The sequence below is a fragment of the Canis aureus genome, chromosome 9 (genome assembly GCF_053574225.1).
Source record: "Canis aureus isolate CA01 chromosome 9, VMU_Caureus_v.1.0, whole genome shotgun sequence".
Classification (NCBI taxonomy): Eukaryota; Metazoa; Chordata; class Mammalia; order Carnivora; family Canidae; genus Canis; species Canis aureus.
Genome location: NC_135619.1, coordinates 71,823,510 through 71,842,755, shown reverse-complemented (window position 1 = coordinate 71,842,755; position 19,246 = coordinate 71,823,510). Strand labels below are relative to the sequence as shown.

The window sequence follows — 19,246 nt, the reverse complement described above, 5'->3', positions numbered from 1 at the left end:
CTGCCCCGGCTTCAGGGGAGGCCCACCCTCGAGGCAGCTTCCCCCCGGGCCTGGCCTGCGGCACCCGCCCCAGCTGCCCCCCCCCCCCACAGCCTCCAGCCTGGCTGTGCAACCCCGCTCTGGCGCCCACGGGCTCTGGCCCCGGGGCCAGCTGGCGGCCCCTCCCAGACGGGGCCCCCAGCAATAAAGCGGAGTTAATAGTTGGCCTGTGTCCTCTCTGGCTCCCAGCTGAGCCCCGCTCTTCATTCATTAACTCCTTATCTGCCCATCCCAGGCCTGCGGGGGGGACTGGACAAACAGGAACACCAGTTCTCGGCTGGGGCAAGGACAGGGCGCGGTGCTCACAGCTCGGGGCAGGGGGTTGGATCTCTGGCCCCACACGCAGGCTCCCTCCTGGCCTCCCCTCTCTCCAGCCGCCTGCCACCAGCACCCACCCCTTTTAGCTCATTGCCGGGGTCCCCTCTGCTGCCTCGGGGGCCAGGCCCAGGCTTGGTGGGGTGGGGGGCCCAAGCTGCGCCTCTCTGCTTGCTCCCGGGGCCAGCCGGCTCTGCCTGAACCTCTCCTCTTCCTCTGGCTTGGGACCTGAGCCAGTGTATCAAAGGCTCTGGCAGGAACCGGAAGGACGGATGTGATCCACTGCAAGGGCCCTGCCCTCGGGAGCCCGACACTCAACACTCGGAGCGGGAGACACATGCCTGCCCTCCCGGCCCAAGGCCAGGCCCGCTGGGAACTGTGTCAGACCCACAGGTCGTCCCGAAGCTTCTTGGTCTCCGTTACCCCCCCACCCCCACCCCCAGGAAGGCAGCAGCCGCCCTCCTAACCCAAACCCGGTGATCAAAGGTGGGAGACTCAGGGACGGCGGTCTGAGTGCACAGATGCTGAGGCAGCCAAGGATCACCGTTCAGGCTGCTTCACTGGTCTTGCTCAGGAACGCATCCTCGGATCACTCTCCCGGTCCACACTCACACATTCACCCCAGGGAGGAAGCCGGGTGAGTGCAGATCTAGCTGTCACCCCACCAGGAACATACATATCTTGGGCAAGTCACTTAACTGAGCCTCAGTTGGCTTGACCAGAGAACGGGGGGGATGTGATCAGCAGGAGGGACAGAACTGTGGCCACGGGACCTTGGGCGTCTGGGCCCAGGATGGTCTCCCTGCTGGGCCAGCACGGCTCCGCTGCCTCGCAGCCCAGGGGGCGGGCCGCCCCGCCGCCCCGCAGGGACCCTGGCTGACGTCCCGGGGCAGGCCCTCCACTCACCGTCGATGATTTCCTCCTTCACTTTGTGGAGCTCTCGGACTACCTCCTCGAGGATCTCCTGTAGGGAGCAGAGCTTCAAAGTGAAGGGACAGGAAACAGAGTGGAGGAAGCTGGCTTTGCCAGGGGCGGTGTGTCCCAAGGACGCATCTTATTTGCGTCCCCACAGGGCAAGGTTGGAGTGAATGGGAGACGGCACCCCACCCCAAGTCCTGCTGCAGAAACCAGGGGCGGCCCCAGAGCAGGCTGGGGGGCCAGAAGGGCAGAGGGAGGCTTCTCTGCTGCTGATGGGGTTGGGGGCCCAGTGCTGAGCGTGGACGCCCCCTGACAGACCTCTGGCCACCCTGCCTGCCCGCGTGGACATGAGAGGGTCCCAGCCTCTGGCTCCTGCACAGCCTCTCAGGAAAGGTCACACTCACCTGTTTCATCCGATCCAAATCTAAGGCATCCAAGGCCACGTCATTCACGCTCCCCACCGGCTTCATCCTGGAGAGGGTGGCAGGGTGCGGTAAGGAGGGCAGCAGGTCCTGGCGGGCGCCCACCACGCGGGGACAGATAAGGCAGGCGGGTGTGCCAGGGCCTCCAAGCGCAGGGCTGAGGCCCGGGCGTCAAGCACTGCCCTCTTCCCATCAGAAGCTTTTTGCTTTTACGCCTGGCCAGCCTTGAGCTACCCTGAAAGGAGTCTAGTGGCACGTCTCCACCTCAAGAGGGTCTCATGAACACCGTGGCCAGCCTTCCCAACCGCGGGGTACAACGAAGGGGCTGTGTGGGGACGTGAGAGCTCGTACACAGACGCGCCAATGCCACGGTCACTGTTCCGGTCGCACTGCCCGCTCTGGACAGCAGACACCGGCAAGCTCCTCGCTGGTGAGGATCTGTCCCTGCCTAAACCGAGGCTCGGGGAAACCAGTGACGAGGACTTTACGTAGGATGCAAAGTCACAAAAATCACACAGTAAACACTCATCCCAACAGCATCTGCTTCCAACCAACCAACCTCCCTGGCGTTGGGAACTGGTCCTAGCGTGTAACTTTTTTTTCAGGAAACGTCCTTGGATGTGGTGTTGCTCTTCTGAGGCAAAGGGTCTCGGTCACACGGACTGTCCTTTGAAACGCTGCTGAACTAAGGTTAGCTAGTTCGATAGTTAATGTCTCTTGCATGGGAACCATCCCTGGAAAATCTTTACAGAATGCTCATCTGAGCACTCAGCCTCTAGAACAGGGCAGTGGGGGCGGAGGGGCCCACCGTCTGAAGCCCTCTCATCTCCCGTGGAGAGAATGGCGGCTGGAGCCTGCGGGACCAGGGAAGTGGTGTGGCCCGAGCCGGCTGTGAGGACCACGGAGGTGACGGATGGTGGACACACACGTGACCCGGCAGGGCCAGCCAGCATGGCTGCGAGGGGCTCCTCTCTAGGGACGGGGCAGGCTGGGCAGCCGCAGTGTGTGTGGGTGGCCACCTCGGGCAGCAGGGAGGGCCCACGACAACCCAGGCCAGAGCTGCTGCTGGGGGTGTCTGAAGGAAGAAAGACTGCGGTCCTGAAGGCAGGGCCCCCCGGGTCACGGCAACGTTACTGACAGTGGCCTCGACGTGGAAGTACCGTCTGCTGACAGACGAACGAAGAAGATGCAGTGCACCCGGCCCTAAAAACCGAGTCCTGCCGCGAGTGACAACAGGGACGCCAGGACGCCCCGAGGGTACGACGCTGGCTGGATCAGCAGGCAGAGGAAGGCAAGCACTGCTGGTCTCACTGGCGAGCCCACAGGAACACGGCAGATAGGTGGCTGTGGGCCGGGGCGGGTGAAGGAGGTCAAAGGGCACACGCCTCCGGGTGTAGTCGTGAGTTCTGGGATCTAATGCGCAGCATGGTGGCCACAGCTGAGCGCATGGTGTGGTACCCTAGAGGCGGCTAAGACAGGATCTTGACCCCGAGTGGTGGCTGTGTCCGCTAACCTCATCACGGTGAGCATCTCACAGACCTCTCACAGACACAGATCACACAGACATCGATCGCCGTGTTGCACACATCACACTCAGACGATGCTGGATGTCAACTATATTTTTAAAAAGCTGAGAAAACCAACCCCTGAATAAATCTAGGGGTCTAATACCTAAACCTGGAATAAAAAAAAAAAAAAAAAAAAGGAGGGGCTCAGTTGGTGAAGTGGCTGCCTTTGGCTCAGGTCATGGTCTCAGGGTCCTGGGATCGAACCCCGTGTGGGGCTCCCAGCTCAGCGGGGAGTCTGCTTCTCCCTCTGCCTCCCCCCCTGCTCTTGTGCTCTCTCTCAATAAATTAAACCTTAAGAAAAAAAAAAAAAAGAAATCCAAGAAGAACATGCTCCTGCTCCTCTCCTGGCTGAACTGAAGAGAGGCCAGTGTGGTTCTGAAGGAGACTAAATAGCTTTGGATCCTGGTGGGGAAGGAGGTGCAGCCTGAGACCCCCGGCCCACATGTCCGTCTGTGGGGTCGGGGCCTGTTCCAGCAGCCATTTCTGGGGCCACCTGGACAAACTGTTTCACCTGTCGGGGCTCTGGTTCTCCCACATGCACACCTGACAGCTCCCCCGGGGTCACCCGAGGCAGACTGTGGCCGCCTGCCCCCTTCGGAGCCCTCCGTGGAACTGGAGAGCACACTGGTCTCAGAGGTGGAGAGCCCCATCCCAAGTGGGAACACTTGGCAGCCCACCATGCTCCACCTGCAGGAAGTGCTGGGGGGCCACAAGCGCACCCCTGGCCACCTCACCTCCTCCCTCCTCCTGGGGGCCCCTCCTTTGGCTCCGGCCCCCTCACAGCCAGAGAGAGTGCTGGTCCACCACGGTGAGCACATACAGAATGCAGCCCAGCCCTCCAGCCACGTGACCCCTGCCGGCCCCTCCCCACCTGCTGCCACCTGCTAGCCACGCTGGCCAGCTTCCTGTTCTGTGAACTGCCGGGTTGGTCACAGGGCCTCAGCACTTACCATCTCCAGCTCGGAAGACTGTCCCCACGCTCTTTGTAGGGCAGGCTCCTCCTCATGCAGGTCAACTCAAATGCCACCTCTGAGAGGCCTGTCCCAGCCCCTGTGCTAGAGCACCTCGGTCCCCAGCATGGTCTGCCATGCGACCCTCTGTGTTCCACACAGCACCTCTCAAACACACGGCCGCCTCGTGCATGGGCCTTCCCAACAGAAAATGGGCTCCTTGCAGCAGGGACCTGCAGGACCCAGCTCAGAACCTGGCTGACCCGAGACCTCACTCCTGAGGGCCGCGTCTGTCCTCAGCGCTCCGGCCGGAGCCGGGCCCAGGCCCTCCCCGACAGGCTCGCTCCACTCTGCACGGCCGGCTCCGATGCTACTGCTCTGAGAGCGGCTCCCCTGCAGTCTGTGCCGGGCAGTGGCGACCCTTCCTAGTACGGGTTCCAGAGACCTGCAGCTTTAGGCTGCGCTCGGCTCCGGTGACTATGGGGCTGTTTGCCTCTCACTTTTGGGGACACCTCAGCTTTGAACATTCCATCCTGCTATGCACACCAGCTTTTGGTCTGGGAAATATGGTCTCCCTGGGGGAAGACGGCTGTGTGCCGTGGGCAGAGGAGGGAGGGGAAGGAGGAAGGGTGCCGGCCGGTCCCGGGATCAGTTGAGCTGTGGGACTGTGTCCAGCTGCTGCCCACTAATCGCTGTCACAAGACGCAGGGCTCACAGACCTCTTTACGGGATCGAGGAGGGGAGGCCGGGAGGGGCCACCGGCTTGCCCGATGTCACAGTGAGCCCGGAGCACTGTCATGGGAGTCCGATGTCAGCCTCGCCTCACTGCCCTCCCCAGGCCCCAGTCTCTCCCTCTGGGAGGGGACAGCCAGAGTAGGCGTGCACAGCCCCTCACATCTGCGTCCCTCCAGCCCTGCCTTCCCCAGGTCTGAGGGAACAGGCCCACCCTTTCCCAGAGCAAACTGTTAGGTGACAGGACAGGGGGCGGGTTTGGGAGTGTTAGTCACGGGCAGGGGACAGAGGAGGCCCCCGAGACGGGGTTGTTCGGTACCTAGAGTGAGGCTGCGCCTGAAGGGGGCTCTTAGCTTCGGGGCTCTTGGCCACAGACGGGGTTCTACGGCACGGAATGAAACAGACATGTGAATTGGCCCGCCGCCCGCCGTGGCCCCGCCGGACTCGCAGTGCCGCCTCGTGGGGCAGCTCACCTGGACAGCAGCGAGGACACAGGCTTCTCCACCGAGTTGCTCCGCTCCCAGGGCTTCCGGCCAGTCTCTGTCAATTCATACCGGGGACAGGGAGCCTCAGAGCTGGGAGACCTCTCGGTGGCCACGTTCCCCCCACAATCCCAGGCAGGAGGCCCCCCAGTGCTGAGGGTGAAGGGCTACCCCATCAGGAAGGGCTGCTGCAGGTGGAGCTGAAACCTGGCCCCTCGTTCCCAGTCTCCCCACTCAGGACACAGCTCCCATTCCCTCGACCTGGTTGACCTTGACTTGTGGCCTGGTTCTGAGTCCTCTCACCACAGCTGGGTTTCATCTTGATGGGGGAGCCTCTCAATCATGACTCCCAGAGTCGAGTCATGACTCCAGCAAAGGGCTGGGGGGGTACAGAGGGAGCCCTAGCCGGGATGCTCTCAGGTCAGCCTGAGCGCCACGTATACACCTGCTGCCCAGACGTGCCCACCATGTCTCCCCTGCACCCTGCAGCCGGCCCCTTCCTGCCCCGGCCCTCAAAGCTACTTTCTTTTTCCATTTTCTCTTTTAAGTGGTGTTAAATTAATGTTTCATTTTACTTCAAGAGATTTTTGGACTGAATTGAATTCCTAGACTTTGCAGGATGAGCGTAGAGGCAGGAGAAAATCCCTAGAGGAAGCAGGGAAGCCACCCAATGGGTGTGAGGAGAGTGTCCCCAAAGCCACACTCCAGGGCAGACGCTGGGCCCACAGGCATAGGGCCTTGGGCAAATCATGTCACCTCCTAACCTGGGAAACAGAACCATTCACTGGGGTGTGCAGTGTTCATGGAGTCATTCACCAAGAATCCATGGTGGCAGCTCTCAGGAGAAGAGGACACAGGGGCAGTCTCACGGGGCAGGCAGGCAGCCACACCAGCAGAGTGGCAGGACCAGAGGCTGGTGCAACAACTGGCCAGAGCCTCCCTCTGCTGAGGGGGGCTAGCGGGGTTCCCCTCTGCCTCTCCTACCTTGTTCGGGAGCACAGGCCCTGTGTGGAGCAGATGCTGAACAAATGTTTGTTGAACGACTGACCAAGCACAGTGGCTTCTTCCCACCCTGCAGCCTCCAGAAACAGTCCTAACTCCATCCCTGTACCCTGGGGCTCACATTCTGGGGCTCACACGGGGCTTCTGAGCAGGGCTGGGACTGTTTTTCCTCTAACGCATAACTTTGGAAGCGTCGCCTGGTAGACTTTCTTTGAGCACCACAATGAGCAAGACTCACGGGTGATCCCTGTTATACCTGCCACAGGTGGCGTTTCACAGGGAGACAGGAGTGTGGCAGGTCCGTAATCCTCCTCAGAGCCGTGGCCTGAGGCCAGGAACCTGAACCCCAGGTGCAATGCCCTCCTTGTCTCCATGTGGGAAATGAGAGGGCTGGGTGGGGGGTTATGGTCTGGCCAGCCTGATGCCCTTGGGCTGTCGGCACAGGTGGCCACGTCAGCATCTACTCTGGATCAGTGTGGAGGCTCAGGGCTTTCGGGTGTCAGGGAGACCAGCTAATGCCACCTCACTGGCCCTCACTGCTCATCTGTACAGTGAGGCGGTTGGGTTGAGTCATCTTCCTGGAGGGGGCCCCTCCTGCTCTAAGACCTTGTGCCTGTTGCAGGGCAGGACGGCGCCCCTCACCTGAGGAGTTAGGTGGCTGGCTGGCTGCTCGGGTCCCGGGAGATGGAGAGGTGCTCGGCTCTTCCTGAAACGATAAAGAAAAACGCTGCCCTGGGGGATCCCTGGGTGGCTCAGTGGTTTAGTGCCTGCCTTTGGCTCAGGGCGCAATCCTGGGGTCCCGGGATCCGGTTCCGCGTTGGGTTCCTGGCATGGAGCCTGCTTCTGCCTCTGCCTGTGTCTCTGCCTCTCTCTCTGTCTATCATGAATAAATTTAAAAAAAGAAAAAAAAGAAAAAAAGGAAAAAGGCTGCCCTAAGAGTCTGCATAGGAAAGCCAGTCGGGGCAAGAGCAGGGTGCCTCTGACCAGGTCACGAGGACACGTTAGTTTCTCGCATTTTCTAAGGAGCACATCTTACTTTTACAATCAGCAAGACAATGAAAATTATCATTAACACGTGAAACCCCCCAATCTTGGTGGGGAGTAGGGCTAGCCCATGGACAGTCAGGGAAGGAGAAGGCCACAGGGAGAGACATGGGCTCCTATAGAGTGGGGCAGACAATCTTTGGGGCTGGCGGCAAGCCCTGCCCATTACTGAGTCCCCTGTGAGCCCACCTGGCCAACTCCTTATGAGCACAAGCACGGCCTGAGCCCCAGCGGAGTTTCTGCCCCACTGTCCACTGGGCCCCTTCTGCTGCCTGCGGGAGTAGCCGGGCAGGACCACGGAAGTGACCTCCCTTCTCCAGGCCTGGTTCACATCTCCATGGGCCGCTGTGAGGACCAGATGTTAGGGAACCCTAGAGGGGGGTGTGCAGGCAGGCTGCTGCGGGGCTGGGCTGCCCAGGGCACGGCCCACGTCCTGGTTGTGGAAGACTCTGTTCACTCTCTTTTACCAAGAGAGGAGGATGTGGTAAGAACCCATGCTCTCTCTCCTCCAACCAGTCCACAAGATCCTCAGTGTTGCTGCCTAAGTGAGCTCTAGAACCTAGCTCTGCCCTCAGTGCCCCTCTGCTAAAAGCACCCACCTGCCGGGAGAGGCAGGGTTGACTGGTGGGCCGGGCGGAACCCAGAGCAGGGCCGCCTCTTGCTGCCCAGCAGCGGGTGTGCCCCACACCACTCTGTGCCTCTGCCTCCGTCCCCGCTAGCACCGTCCACTGTGTCTGCCCTGCAAACCCCGCTCACCATTTAAAGCTCTGGGTAAATGTCACTTCTCTTGGAGGCTCTAGGTGTATTTTAGGACTTCTCCCTCTCCCCCAGGGCCCCTGCTGCTCCCTCTCTCTCTGCCCTCAGCACTTTCTTTGCTCACCGTGTCCTTTCCCTTGAGGACAGTGGTCACATCCTACCGGCTCTGGACCCCCCGCACACATACAGCACCTAGCCCATGGTGGGGGGCACCACAGACCCCAGCAAATGCGTGTCTGGTCTGCCTGGGGGATGTCCATGGTGACACGCAAATAAAGGAGGTGAATGATTCAAATTAATTCAGAAGTAATAAAAGCTGACGTTTGTTGCACACCTGTACTTTGGAAAAATTTTATATTCTTGGGAAGGTGGTATTTACTAAGTAATAATAATTCCTCTGCTTTTATTAAGCAACATGCACAACTGCCATGTGGAGCACTGACCAGGGACAGCCAACCGCCCTGCCGAGGCTGAACTGGTGTAATTCTGACCCGAGGCCAAGAACTACCTTCTCTTGCTGCCCATGCCGCTTCCTGTCAGCTCTCTGCTTCCTTCCTCTCTGGTCCATCAGAGGCTTGGGGTGGAAGGACTGGGGCCCCATGGCCACCTCCAGGGTCAGGACACCGGGCTCAGCGCTCTAAGCAGGAGGCCCCCCAGCACCCGCCCCCCTACAATGTGCACCTGTAAGAGCCACTTGTTCTCAGATTGTGAACAGATCTGGCACCGACCAGGAAGCACCTAGGTATCTGTGGGGTGAGCAGGCGAATCCTGAGAGCCTCTGGTCTAGAAACAAGAGAGTGTGCTGGGCTCTGGTCTTGGGAGGAATCTCCTCGGGCCTCTCATCTCAGAGAGGAATAACTGAAATCACGTGCATTAGCACATGTGCATGGGGACCCGAAGGAAACAGGCAAGAACGGAGGCCAGGGTGAAACTAGGATAACTGAAACATTACAAGTTTTTCTCCCATGCCATCCTATTATTATTTCACTAATAATTCAAAGAAATGCTCCCTCTACAAAGGGAAGTTCTGCTTCCTCTCCGAGCTGGGAAGGAGAGCATGCTACATCTCCGGGGCACCTTCCCGCTCCTGGCCAGCAAGCCCGCTCCACCCCCAACTCCACATTTGGGGCTTTTTTTCCTCTTTTAAATAACGCTTGCTTGTTTGCCATTTGTTATTGAACCTACTACAGGTTCAATGAAGAGACTTTGGAAAACACTGAGCAGTACAGAACAGGAGAGCCCTGGCCCGCAGCGTGTTTGCTCTGGTGCTTGGGGGGCTCTCTCAGCTCCTGCTCTGTGGGGAGGCTGGCCCTGGGCGTGTGGGGGGCTCCTGACTGTGCGTGGGACCACAGCAAGCTGAACCAGCAGTGACCCGGATGCATATTCTAAAAGGAAAGAAAGAGTGGGGGTCAGAAGATGAGAACTCCACTTAGAGTGGAAGGGTTCTCCAAGAAGTCCCTGGGATTTGAATCCACTCTTCTTGGAGCCGGGGACTGGGGTGTGTCGAGGGTTCTGGACGGGGCTAGGTGGCCCTGCAGTTGCCTGGAAAAGCCAGCGCTGATTCAGGAACGCTGAAGCGAGACCACAGGCTTTTGGTGCCTGTGACAACCCTGCAATTGTAGAAATGCGTGGGGCGTTAGCTGGGCCAACTCCAGGGAGCAGTACACCAGCCTGGTCCTCCCAGGGCCTAGTACCAGCAGGACAGAGTGCATCTGAATGAGCACAAGTGCGTGCACAGGGCTAGGGATCAAGCAGTGGGCAGCCTCACTTAGCCTGGGGGTCTGGGATGCTATTTTGGGGGGAGCCATGTTTACACAGAGATGAGAAGCTGGCTGGAGGGGCCGAAGGACTGCATGTGCCCAGGCATGAGGGTCAGAGAAAGGGAAACCCGGTTGGCAGGGCCAGAGCAGGGGCGGGGGGGGGGGTATCCCAGATGAGCCCAGCCTGCTGATGGTGGGACGTAAGGCAGCAACCAACCTGCTGGTTATACTTGTCCTGGCTCCTACCCCTGAGATGCAAACTGTACGCCCCTTATAGTTAGGGTCTAAGATCAGCCACTGCACCAGGGGCCTATTTTTGTAAGAAAAGCTTAACACAGAGGGAAAGTCAGCCACCCCAAGTAGAAGCAGATGCTTGGAGCTTGTATGGCCAGATTGGGCTCCAGGGTCCTCTGCTCAGCTCACTTGCAGCTCCTATTGGAATCAATGGACTCAAGTGGAATCTTTTTAGAAATAATTTGAGAATATAAACTGCCCCAGTCTTCCAGCAGACGTCACCTACTGCGAGTGCACTCTGACTGCAGGCCTGCAGGCTTTCCCTTCACGGGACTCCTGGGCTGGATCCTGCTTCTCAGCCTTTTATCCGACCTCGTGAAGTTGTGACCTCCAGGGCAAAGCAGGGCCTGTTGGATGCTCAGAGAGCCCAGGCCTGCCGCCCAGAGTGTGGGGAGGGCCAGACTGAGTGCTTGGCAGGCTCTTCTGCACCCCCCCACCCCCACCCCAAACTCTCTTGTCCGTCCTGTGAAACACCTGGTGAAGTTTCTATCACAAGTATGTCCAAACCAGGCGCATATCAGTGCCTCAAAGGCCTGGCATCTCCCACTGGTGAGCGCCCAGGGTGGCGAGGGCTGGGGTCTGCTTACCGCTTGGCTTTCGTCTTCCTTTTTATCAGCCGGCTTGTCTGTTTGGGAGGCTGCTTTTCTCCTAACACAAGGAGGAAGAAGGTGCAAATCAGCTCCTGAAGATTCTCACGCTGACCCAGATGCCTCTGCTGGACACAGCCTGGTCCTCAGAGGAACCTGTGGTGGGGATCTGAACCGTGTTTGGTGTGAAGGAGGCAATGCCTTGTTGAATGCCCAGGCCTTCTGTGCTCGTTGCATGACCCTGGACACAAAACTGGTCTGGGCAGGGAGAACAGGGGCCGGGGAACATTCCTGTGTCTGTTTACAGCACCTGAGGGCTAGAAGAAGTTGATTTGCACCCTGTCTAGGTTCCCAGGGCTGGGTTCACCAAGCCTGGGCTTGGGTGGGTGGCAGCTCTTCCCCCAGGACGCTCAAGGCCAGGCACGTGGGATGGGGAGAGGCGCCCCTGGGTCACAGGTCGGGGCATTCTGTCTTCAGCCTGACTGGCCTTGGTAAGCGAATCCCACTGCCTCGTAGAAGGCAGAAGTACCTCTTCCTGCCTCAGAACTCAGTCCTGCCGCGGTGCCTTCCCTGATCACGGCTGAGTCTGCCCCTGCTCAGAAAGGGGAGGATCCCAGAGAGCTGCAGCTGATGCCCTCTGGTCAACCTGCCTGCTCCCCACTTGCACGGACCCCTTCTCTTAGCCCCTAAAGCCCACCTGTGTTTTGGCCTCCTCAGTGGCGAACGTCTGGCTGACGCCCTGAGCTACACGCCCCTCCGTATTCCTCAGAGTATGCCCTCGGGGCTCCTCAGCTCTGCGAGGCTGAGGCTATCACAGCCGAGAGACACCCCCAGGGAATCCTCCCCACCAACCTCTTCCTCACAAGAGCAGAGCCAGTTCTGGGGGCGCCCGGGTGGCTCAGTGACGTGTCTCCTTTAGCTCAGGTCATGATCCCAGGGTCCTCAGATCGAGTCCTGCGTGGGGCTTCGTGCTCGGCAGGGAGTCTGCTTCTCCCTCTGCCCTTCCCCCCGTTCATGTTCCCTCTCTCAAGTGAATACACAAAAATATTAAAGAAAAAAAAAAGAGTAGAGCCAGTTCTGCCTCTGCCTGGTATTTCACGTCTGTCCTGTCTTCCTGCTGATACCCAGCACCAGCTGGCAGCCCCTCTTCCTGGACAACGGTGGCCCCCTGGCTGGGCTCCCCACTGCCACTTTGCTCTATGACACTGTCTCCACCCAGAGCCAAGCTTTAATCTTCTAAAGACACAGAGCAGGCAGGCATGCCAGTCCCGGGAGGGCTCTTGGCCGCGCGGACTTTCCCGCCTGTGCCCCCTGCCGCTGGGAGAGAGGCCGGGCAGAGGCCGAAACTCCGGGCTTCCAAGAGTGCCTCGCTGAACCGTGCGGGCGGGGTGCACTCATGCTTGTTCTTGGCAGGGCCTCGGCTGTCCCGCCAGCATCTGGGCGTCTCACGGGCTCCTGGTGACACCAGCCTTTTCCTGTCCTCAGGAACTTCCTCTGCGTTTGGTCTGAACCAGCTAGGCCTACTTGTTATTGTTGATGCACTGCTTTTGGACTTGGAGAAAGTGTATTTTCTTTTCAAAAAACATCTATTTTTACCCAAGGCTCTGTTCACCTCTGTGAGATGGAGCCCGACGTGCCTGCAAACAAGGCTATCTCTTGCAGCCTGACCTTCGTCACTCCTCCACACCCTGGGCTCTAGGCCCAGCGGCTATCTCAGCCTTCCCAGTATTGTAACACTGCCCACTCGCCTCTGCCTGGACATGTGTTCTCCTCCTTCCGGGCCGTGCGCATGTGGAACCTCCCCTTTGGAGCCCTCCTGGCTTTCCCCAGGGAGTGGCTTTCACTGGTGGGTAGCCATATCACCCTGCAAGCCTCCATTCTGTTGTGTGACAACTGTTCATGGTCTGTCCCTGTTCCTGGTTACCTTGTGTGTCGTAGGTACTCAGCCTCACAGCTCTTTCTGCCATTCACAGCAGGCTCCTTCTCCTGTCCCTTGCCATGTGTGCAGAGGCCCTGGGCAGGAAATGCTGGCTCTGCCCTTGTTGCAAAGCCCAATGACCTGCACTCTGGGGGCCTAGGTTTCCCACTTCATCCTCTCAGAGCTGTGTGCACTTAGTGAGGTGATCCCCCAGCCCAGTTCTCACTCAGGGTGAGTCCGCTTGGAGGACAGGGGACGTACCCAGAAAGTGCGAAGAGGTTGGGGGGTGGGTGTCACTGTTGGAGCAGGGCTCGGATGCTGCTTCGTGGACAAGAAGGAGCATTCTGATGGGTGAGGTCTGCCCCTGAGCCCCTTGCTCTGGTGCCCAGGGGAGCCATGGCATTGGCAACCTATGTCAGCACATTCCTGCTGCTATGCCACGTTTATAAGGAGAACCCAAGCTCTGCAACCCTTGTGAAAAGGTCTGCCTGCCTGGCCTCTCCAGCTGGGGAGTCACTGTGTGGCACAGGGACAGGCTGATGGCCTTGGGCAAGCTGGAGCCACACCTGCTAGTGTGGTAGAGAAGGGGATGACTAGGCCTGCGGCCCCAGCACTCAGCCAGGACGTGGGTGGAACTCCCAGGGTGGTGCCCTCTGGGCTCCTCTGCTTCAGAATGCCTTCCCTGTGTCCTCCACAATGATCTGTGGGACTGGTCCCGCGGCACGCATTTGCCCTGGTAGACTCTGAGTGGCTCCAGCACTGAGGCATCTCATTTATGCTGGGATCTTAAGTGTGAGGAAGGAGCCTCTTCCCCCCCTGAACCAATGTCTAAGATTAGCTCCAAATTTCCCCCTGCTTAGGGTGAGGTTGGTACATGGAAGCTGCGTCAATCAGTGAGGTCAGGAGGAGCTGAGAGCTGAGACGACTCCTCTGGGCTTGATGCCTCAGGGTGAGCCCTCGAGGAGGGGAACTTGATTAAAGTTCCCTGCTTGGCTGAGCCCAGGTGACAGTGGGCCCTGGGACTGGGCAAGGGCTATGCTCTGATGCTGAGGAGCAGGAAGTCCCTGACAAGTAGTTGGGTCTGGGGGGCCTGAACACCCACCTCTTGGCCAGCAGCTTGTTCATTTCTTCCATGAGGCCTCCTCCTCCACCCCCACTGCTCGCCCGGTTGGCGTCAGACTTGGAGGTCCCGCTGGGGCTGGAGCCTCCAGAGGCATCTTCTGGCTAGGAGGTAAGGATGTAGCATTAGTCTGGGATCTTGGGGGGGATGTCACTGGAGGGGGAGGGGGCACATGTAAGCATGGATGGGATTCCTATGATGGTGGCAAGGAGGATCACGGCTCTCGAGGCTCATCCCTCCAGCTCCACAGGGGACCAAGCCAGAGTCCAGCAAGGGAACAGGACTGGCTGGTCGCTGCCCAGCACTGCTGGCTCATGTCAGTGCCCCTGCTAAGGTGGGTGTAGACATGAAGGGAAGGAGAGGCAGTGTCAGAGATGCTGTCAGAGTCACAGCCACTCAGCTGCCCCATGGCCGATCCCCCTTCCAGGTCACTGCAGAGGTGCTGGGACAGGCCGCGGGGCATGGCACTGCTGGCATCTAGGATTGGTGTGGGAAGTGAGAGGGACCCAGATCCAGGAGACCTGGGTCTGAGTCGGAACCCTGCATCTGACCGCCACACGGTGGGCAAACTGCTTCCATGCCTGTGCCTTGGTCCCCTCATCTGCAAGGGGATGCTTCTTGCCCCGCCTATGACGGTCAGCATGAGGGAGGTTAGAAACTGAGAGCATCTTGTGGCTGGCACAGTGCCGGGTGGCACAGATGGTGTCTACGCTGGAGGGCTTTCCTGGGGTCTTATACATGGGGGCAGTTAGGGGCCCGGCCCGCCCGTACCCATGGACGCTTACCCGCTGGACTCTCCTCAGCTTGGCCCCAGCCAAGGCGGCAGCCAGGCCGGACACGGAGCTCTCGTCATGGCTGGCACCCTGTGCTCCTCCGGCTGGCAGTGGGGGTGGGGGTGGGGGGGTGGCCCCCGTGGGTGGAGGCGGGACAGGGGGTGGGGGCGGGGGCGGGGGTCCGCTACATGAGAGGGGGGCGCTGGCTGCAGATGAGGGGTGCCCCGGTGGGAGGATGGGTCCTGAAATGCAAGAGTGGGGCTTAGTCAGTCCCTAGTCCCCCGCGGCTACTTCCCTGGGTGGAGCGACAGAGGGAAGCCTGCTCCTCTGAGGGATCAGCTCAAGGCTGCTTCTTCCAGGAAGCCCCCATGGGATGCACCTAGCCCTGGTCCCTTCCCTCCCTACGCTGGTCTCCCCAGCATTCTGGGGCTTGGTTGGACTTACAGTGTCACATAGTGAACATCTGTTGAGCTTAGCTAACCTTCTCTTGCTCTAATCATGGTCTTCCCATGGGAGATGAAGGGCTTTGGTGGCACAAATTGTATCTCTTTGTCCTTCTCTGTACCTAGCACCACCCCAGGGACCAGCCCTTGTTGGTCTCTGAGATGCAGCTGTGACTGACCCAAGGCCTCTGGGGACTGTAGCAGGTAACTGTGGTTGCAGGGCTGTTGGGGGCCTATGTGAGGGGGCAGTGCTGAGCAGTCCTCTGTCCACCATCTGAACAGCCTCCACCCAGCGCTCACTGAGCCTCCCTTGTGTGCCCAGCACTGTAGCAGGTGCTGGGGAAAGCAGCCACAGGCTCCCTGCTCATGGCCTCGTGGGTAAGCAGGGAGCGAGTCACACAGATAAATGCACATCTACAACTGTGGCAGAATGACACGTGCTACTGGGACCAGGCACATGTGCCACGCTGGCATACAGAAGGGGGGGCTCTGACCTCAGAGCCCAAACTGCAGGGAAGTGGCCACCGTGCCAGGACGGTGACAGATGAGGAGTCAAGTCTGGTATAGGAGGAGTGAGGTCGAAGAAGGAAAAAGAGGAAGGGAAATGCAAGAGTAGGAAGAGGTACCAGGAGTGCTGTGGGCACCAGGCCTCTGCACCTGGGGGCCAGCTGTGACGGGCAGGAGTGACGGGCAGGGCTGACACAGGACGGGCAGGGGGGGCCCCACCGGGGGTCTAGTGGAGCTGGGGGTGCTACCAGCTAGCATTTGCATGAGGTGGGGGGGGGGCTCTTGCCACTGGGCAGAGCCCAGTGGGGGGGCTCTTTGCATGAGGTGGGGGGGCTCTTGCCACTGGGCAGAGCCCCTCCACCTTGCCACTGGGCACTGGTGCTTGGTTTTCTCATCAGTGAAACAGGGTACCATCCACCTGCTTACTGCGCAGGGTGTTGGAAGGAAGTATGTAAAACAAAGGATCTGAAAGCGCTCGCTGAGCCGGGAAGTCCTGTGCTCACTAACCAGCATCGCCACTCTTCAGGGAACCTCTGGCCTTACTGTGCTCGGTTCTGGTCAATGCTTAGGACGATACTGCACCTTGTCTGCAGGGCTCCTGACTCCCGGGGCAGGTACGCCTCGCACTTAGTCGCCGTGCGTGCACTGTGATGCTTCAGTGTTACCCTGACAGGGGCTCCCTGACAGGATGTCCCTGACAGGACGCTGAGCTGGGGCTGTCTCTGCCTCGACTGCTGTGTTCCTAACCCTTAGCACGGTGCCAGAGACACAGGCTATGCCCACCGAGCATCTGCTCAGGCACTGAGTGCTGGGGGACCGGAGGCTGGTGGCGAGGGCCGGACAGAGCTGAACTGATCCTCTTCCCCGAGCTGTTCTCTTGTCCCCCTGCTTTCATGGGACTATCACACAGGGAGATCTATGCAACCAGCAGCTCTTCATGGAGGGCCAGAGGTGCCCAGTAAAGGAGCTGGGAGCAGCTAGAGAAACAGGCCCCACAGGGGCTCTCACCTGTGGCTGAAGTTCTTCTCTCTAGAGACTCCTGACGCTGTTGCTGGTGCTGCTGCTCCATCACTTGTCTGAAAAACAACAGCAGAGCAGATCTGACTTCTCGGAGCTGAGAACAATGTGGTTCTGTGTCCGGGAGCCTGGGCTGCAGAGTTGGGTTTCACTGGCACTCCCTGAGAGCCACTGCACGCCCGGGGCTGGGGGCCTCAGCGGTGAGCTCGCCCCCTCCCCTCTGGCCCCGCCTGCCAGGCTCGCTGTCCTCACTGAAGGGAGGTGGGGCATGTGACTGGTTCCAGGTCCCCGAACAGCTGAGTGCTGGCAGTACCCTTGAACAATTTCATGAAGGCTGGGGCGACCATCTGGCTGAGTGACCAAGCTTTTCCCCAGGCTGGACGTGCTCATCTAGCTTTTGGGGGGCCTAGAACCTCAGCAGACCTGACCTTAGGGTCGCCCATTCTTAATACAAATGACTATGTTTCCTGGAACGATTTTTAGGCATTGCTGGTTGCCAAGAGAAGGGACACTAAGCCGGCATGTCCTCATTCTTTTTACCCCAGATCTAGCCGCAGGCCAGGCCTGCATCAGAGAGCCATCTGGTAGGCTGCAGTGTGATGCTGTGTGTGCCTCAGTGGGCACTAGCATCCTGGGTCCTTAAGGCAGAGTGACCTCGGTGCTCTTGAAGGCTGGTCGAGTGAGGACACCAACCCACAAATATTTCTACAGAATCCGGAACTGAGATGCCGAGGCAGAAGTCATGCAGACTCCGGAGAGCAGCAAGGCTTTAACCTTGCTTTAGCTTTAATTAGCTCTGCTGATGAAGCACAGGGTGAAGGGATGTTCTCACACCTACTCTGGGCTCAATGTGAAAGCGTGCTAGAGGCAAGCTGTGGTTTCTGCCCTGGCCACGAAGGGCAGCGGCAGAGCGGGAAGCTGCTGGCCATGGGTCTGCACTGCACACTCAGTTTTCAGTGAGCTGATGCTTCTCTGGTGCTGGAACCATGCCTGGCACGTAGCAGCTGCTCAGTAAGTGCTTTGTGAAGCAACAGATACACATAGGAAGGAATAAATACAGCTGCCTTCATCTTCAAGAACGGTCAATGACACAGCACCTTTTCCAGAGGGGACCCAGAGTTTACTGCAAAGACCATTCAGAGGTAGCGACCTTTCTGGGCTCCTGTTCTGGGATCATGGCTTTGTTACTGTGGGCAAGTCACACCCCTTCCCCAGACATCGGCTTCTCTGCAGAAGAAGCACCACAACACATGTTCAGGGGGCTCTTAGAAGGGCTATGTGTGCCCTATGAAATAACGGTAAAGACCCTTCTGGCGCGAAAGGTGTTTGAAAAGCTCCCAACAGTGCCTGCATCAGCTTCTCTATCCAAGATGCTGACACATCACCCAAAACTCCAACTTTCCCAGCAGGATCCGTATGCTTAGCTGCCCCTGGTAAAATGAAGGCACTTGGAAGTCCTCAAAAATCAGGTGTGGATTTCAGACCCTGTTTGTGAGAGGGTACAAGGTTCCTGGGCTTAGAGTCACCACCTCGTGTTGGGCCCCCGCGGAAGTCATCTCTCCCCTGGGCCTCCCTCGGTGTGAGGTGACCGGCAGGGACAGAGGAGCAGGTCGCAGGCCTCCAGGGGGCGCTCCAGCCCACGGAGCGTGGACTGTAGGTGGCCTCCGAAGGAATGCGGGCCTTCCGTGGTGGGTCAAGGTAATGCAGGCTGGTGTGTAACCAGTTCTGAGAGCTCTGCCCTGTACATCATTCCTGAGTCTACCTTCTCAGGGTGGAAGCAGCCCCAAGACCCAGCAGAGGGCTGAGCGGGGGCCGGAGGGGGTGCCGATCCTGGTGCTGCCTCTAACTGCTCGTTACCTTGGATAAGTCCTTTCCACTCTCCAGGCTTATGTAAGGGATGGTACCAGTAACAGGAGCCTTGGAAGGTTAGTGTGAGAAGTAAAACGAACCAAAGCCTGTAAAAGCCCTTCACAGGCAACAACATGCTGTATTCTTGAGGGGCCAGAAGACAGGCCCATGGAATCAAGAGACCCGTGGGAATTGATAAAAGGAGTCTCCTGTCCATAGGCAGTCTAGAAGCACAGTCCCATCTTTATTTCTTTGAGGTGGGCAGGGTGAGGAATACCACTGTTATGTTCCAATGGGTAACAGGCCTAGAGCAGGAAGGTGCCCAGGGTTACAGAGCACCCCGTGGGCCAGAAGGCACTCAGAGGTTACCAGCTATGGCCTTCAGTCCTCAGGGTGGGGGAAAGGCTAGAGGAAGGAGGGCCCTGGAGATCCTCCCAGCCAGCTGAGGGGTGGGGACGGGGCCTCCCCAACTCCCAGCCCAAGATTCCACATGAGGCTAGCTGCAGGCCCCCGGCTCAGCCCCTCGTCCAAGAACCTGGGTGGGGAAGGCCTGCACCCGGCCCTCGTCCTGGGCACAGCTCCCACAGAGCCCGATGCAGAGCCTCTCAGAGACGCAGAGCCCCTGCCGAGGCGATGGTAGGCCGGGTACACGCCCTGGCCCTGCCTTTCCTGGCAACGTGACCTGGGGTGGCTGCTCCCTCCTTGGCCACCACGAACTCTTCTGTAAGTTCAGGACAATGGTACTGGCCCC

General features: G+C 59.1%; 1 protein-coding gene across 4 annotated transcripts in view; it reads right to left on the bottom strand.

The window, feature by feature from the left end:
• The window catches only part of EVL (Enah/Vasp-like), a 147,213-nt gene that overhangs the window by 937 nt on the left and 127,030 nt on the right, over nt 1-19,246 (bottom strand). For 3 of the 4 annotated variants that reach the window (XM_077910582.1, XM_077910580.1, XM_077910581.1), the window contains exons 5-13: nt 16,639-16,706; nt 14,693-14,922; nt 13,890-14,011; nt 10,870-10,930; nt 7,071-7,134; nt 5,418-5,484; nt 5,264-5,326; nt 1,677-1,743; nt 1,261-1,318 (exon numbers count right to left, since the gene is read on the bottom strand). In XM_077910582.1, coding sequence (XP_077766708.1) covers nt 1,261-1,318; nt 1,677-1,743; nt 5,264-5,326; nt 5,418-5,484; nt 7,071-7,134; nt 10,870-10,930; nt 13,890-14,011; nt 14,693-14,922; nt 16,639-16,706 — 800 coding nt within the window. The remainder of the gene's footprint in view (nt 1-1,260; nt 1,319-1,676; nt 1,744-5,263; nt 5,327-5,417; nt 5,485-7,070; nt 7,135-10,869; nt 10,931-13,889; nt 14,012-14,692; nt 14,923-16,638; nt 16,707-19,246) is intronic. The other variant, XM_077910583.1, reaches the window with a different exon arrangement.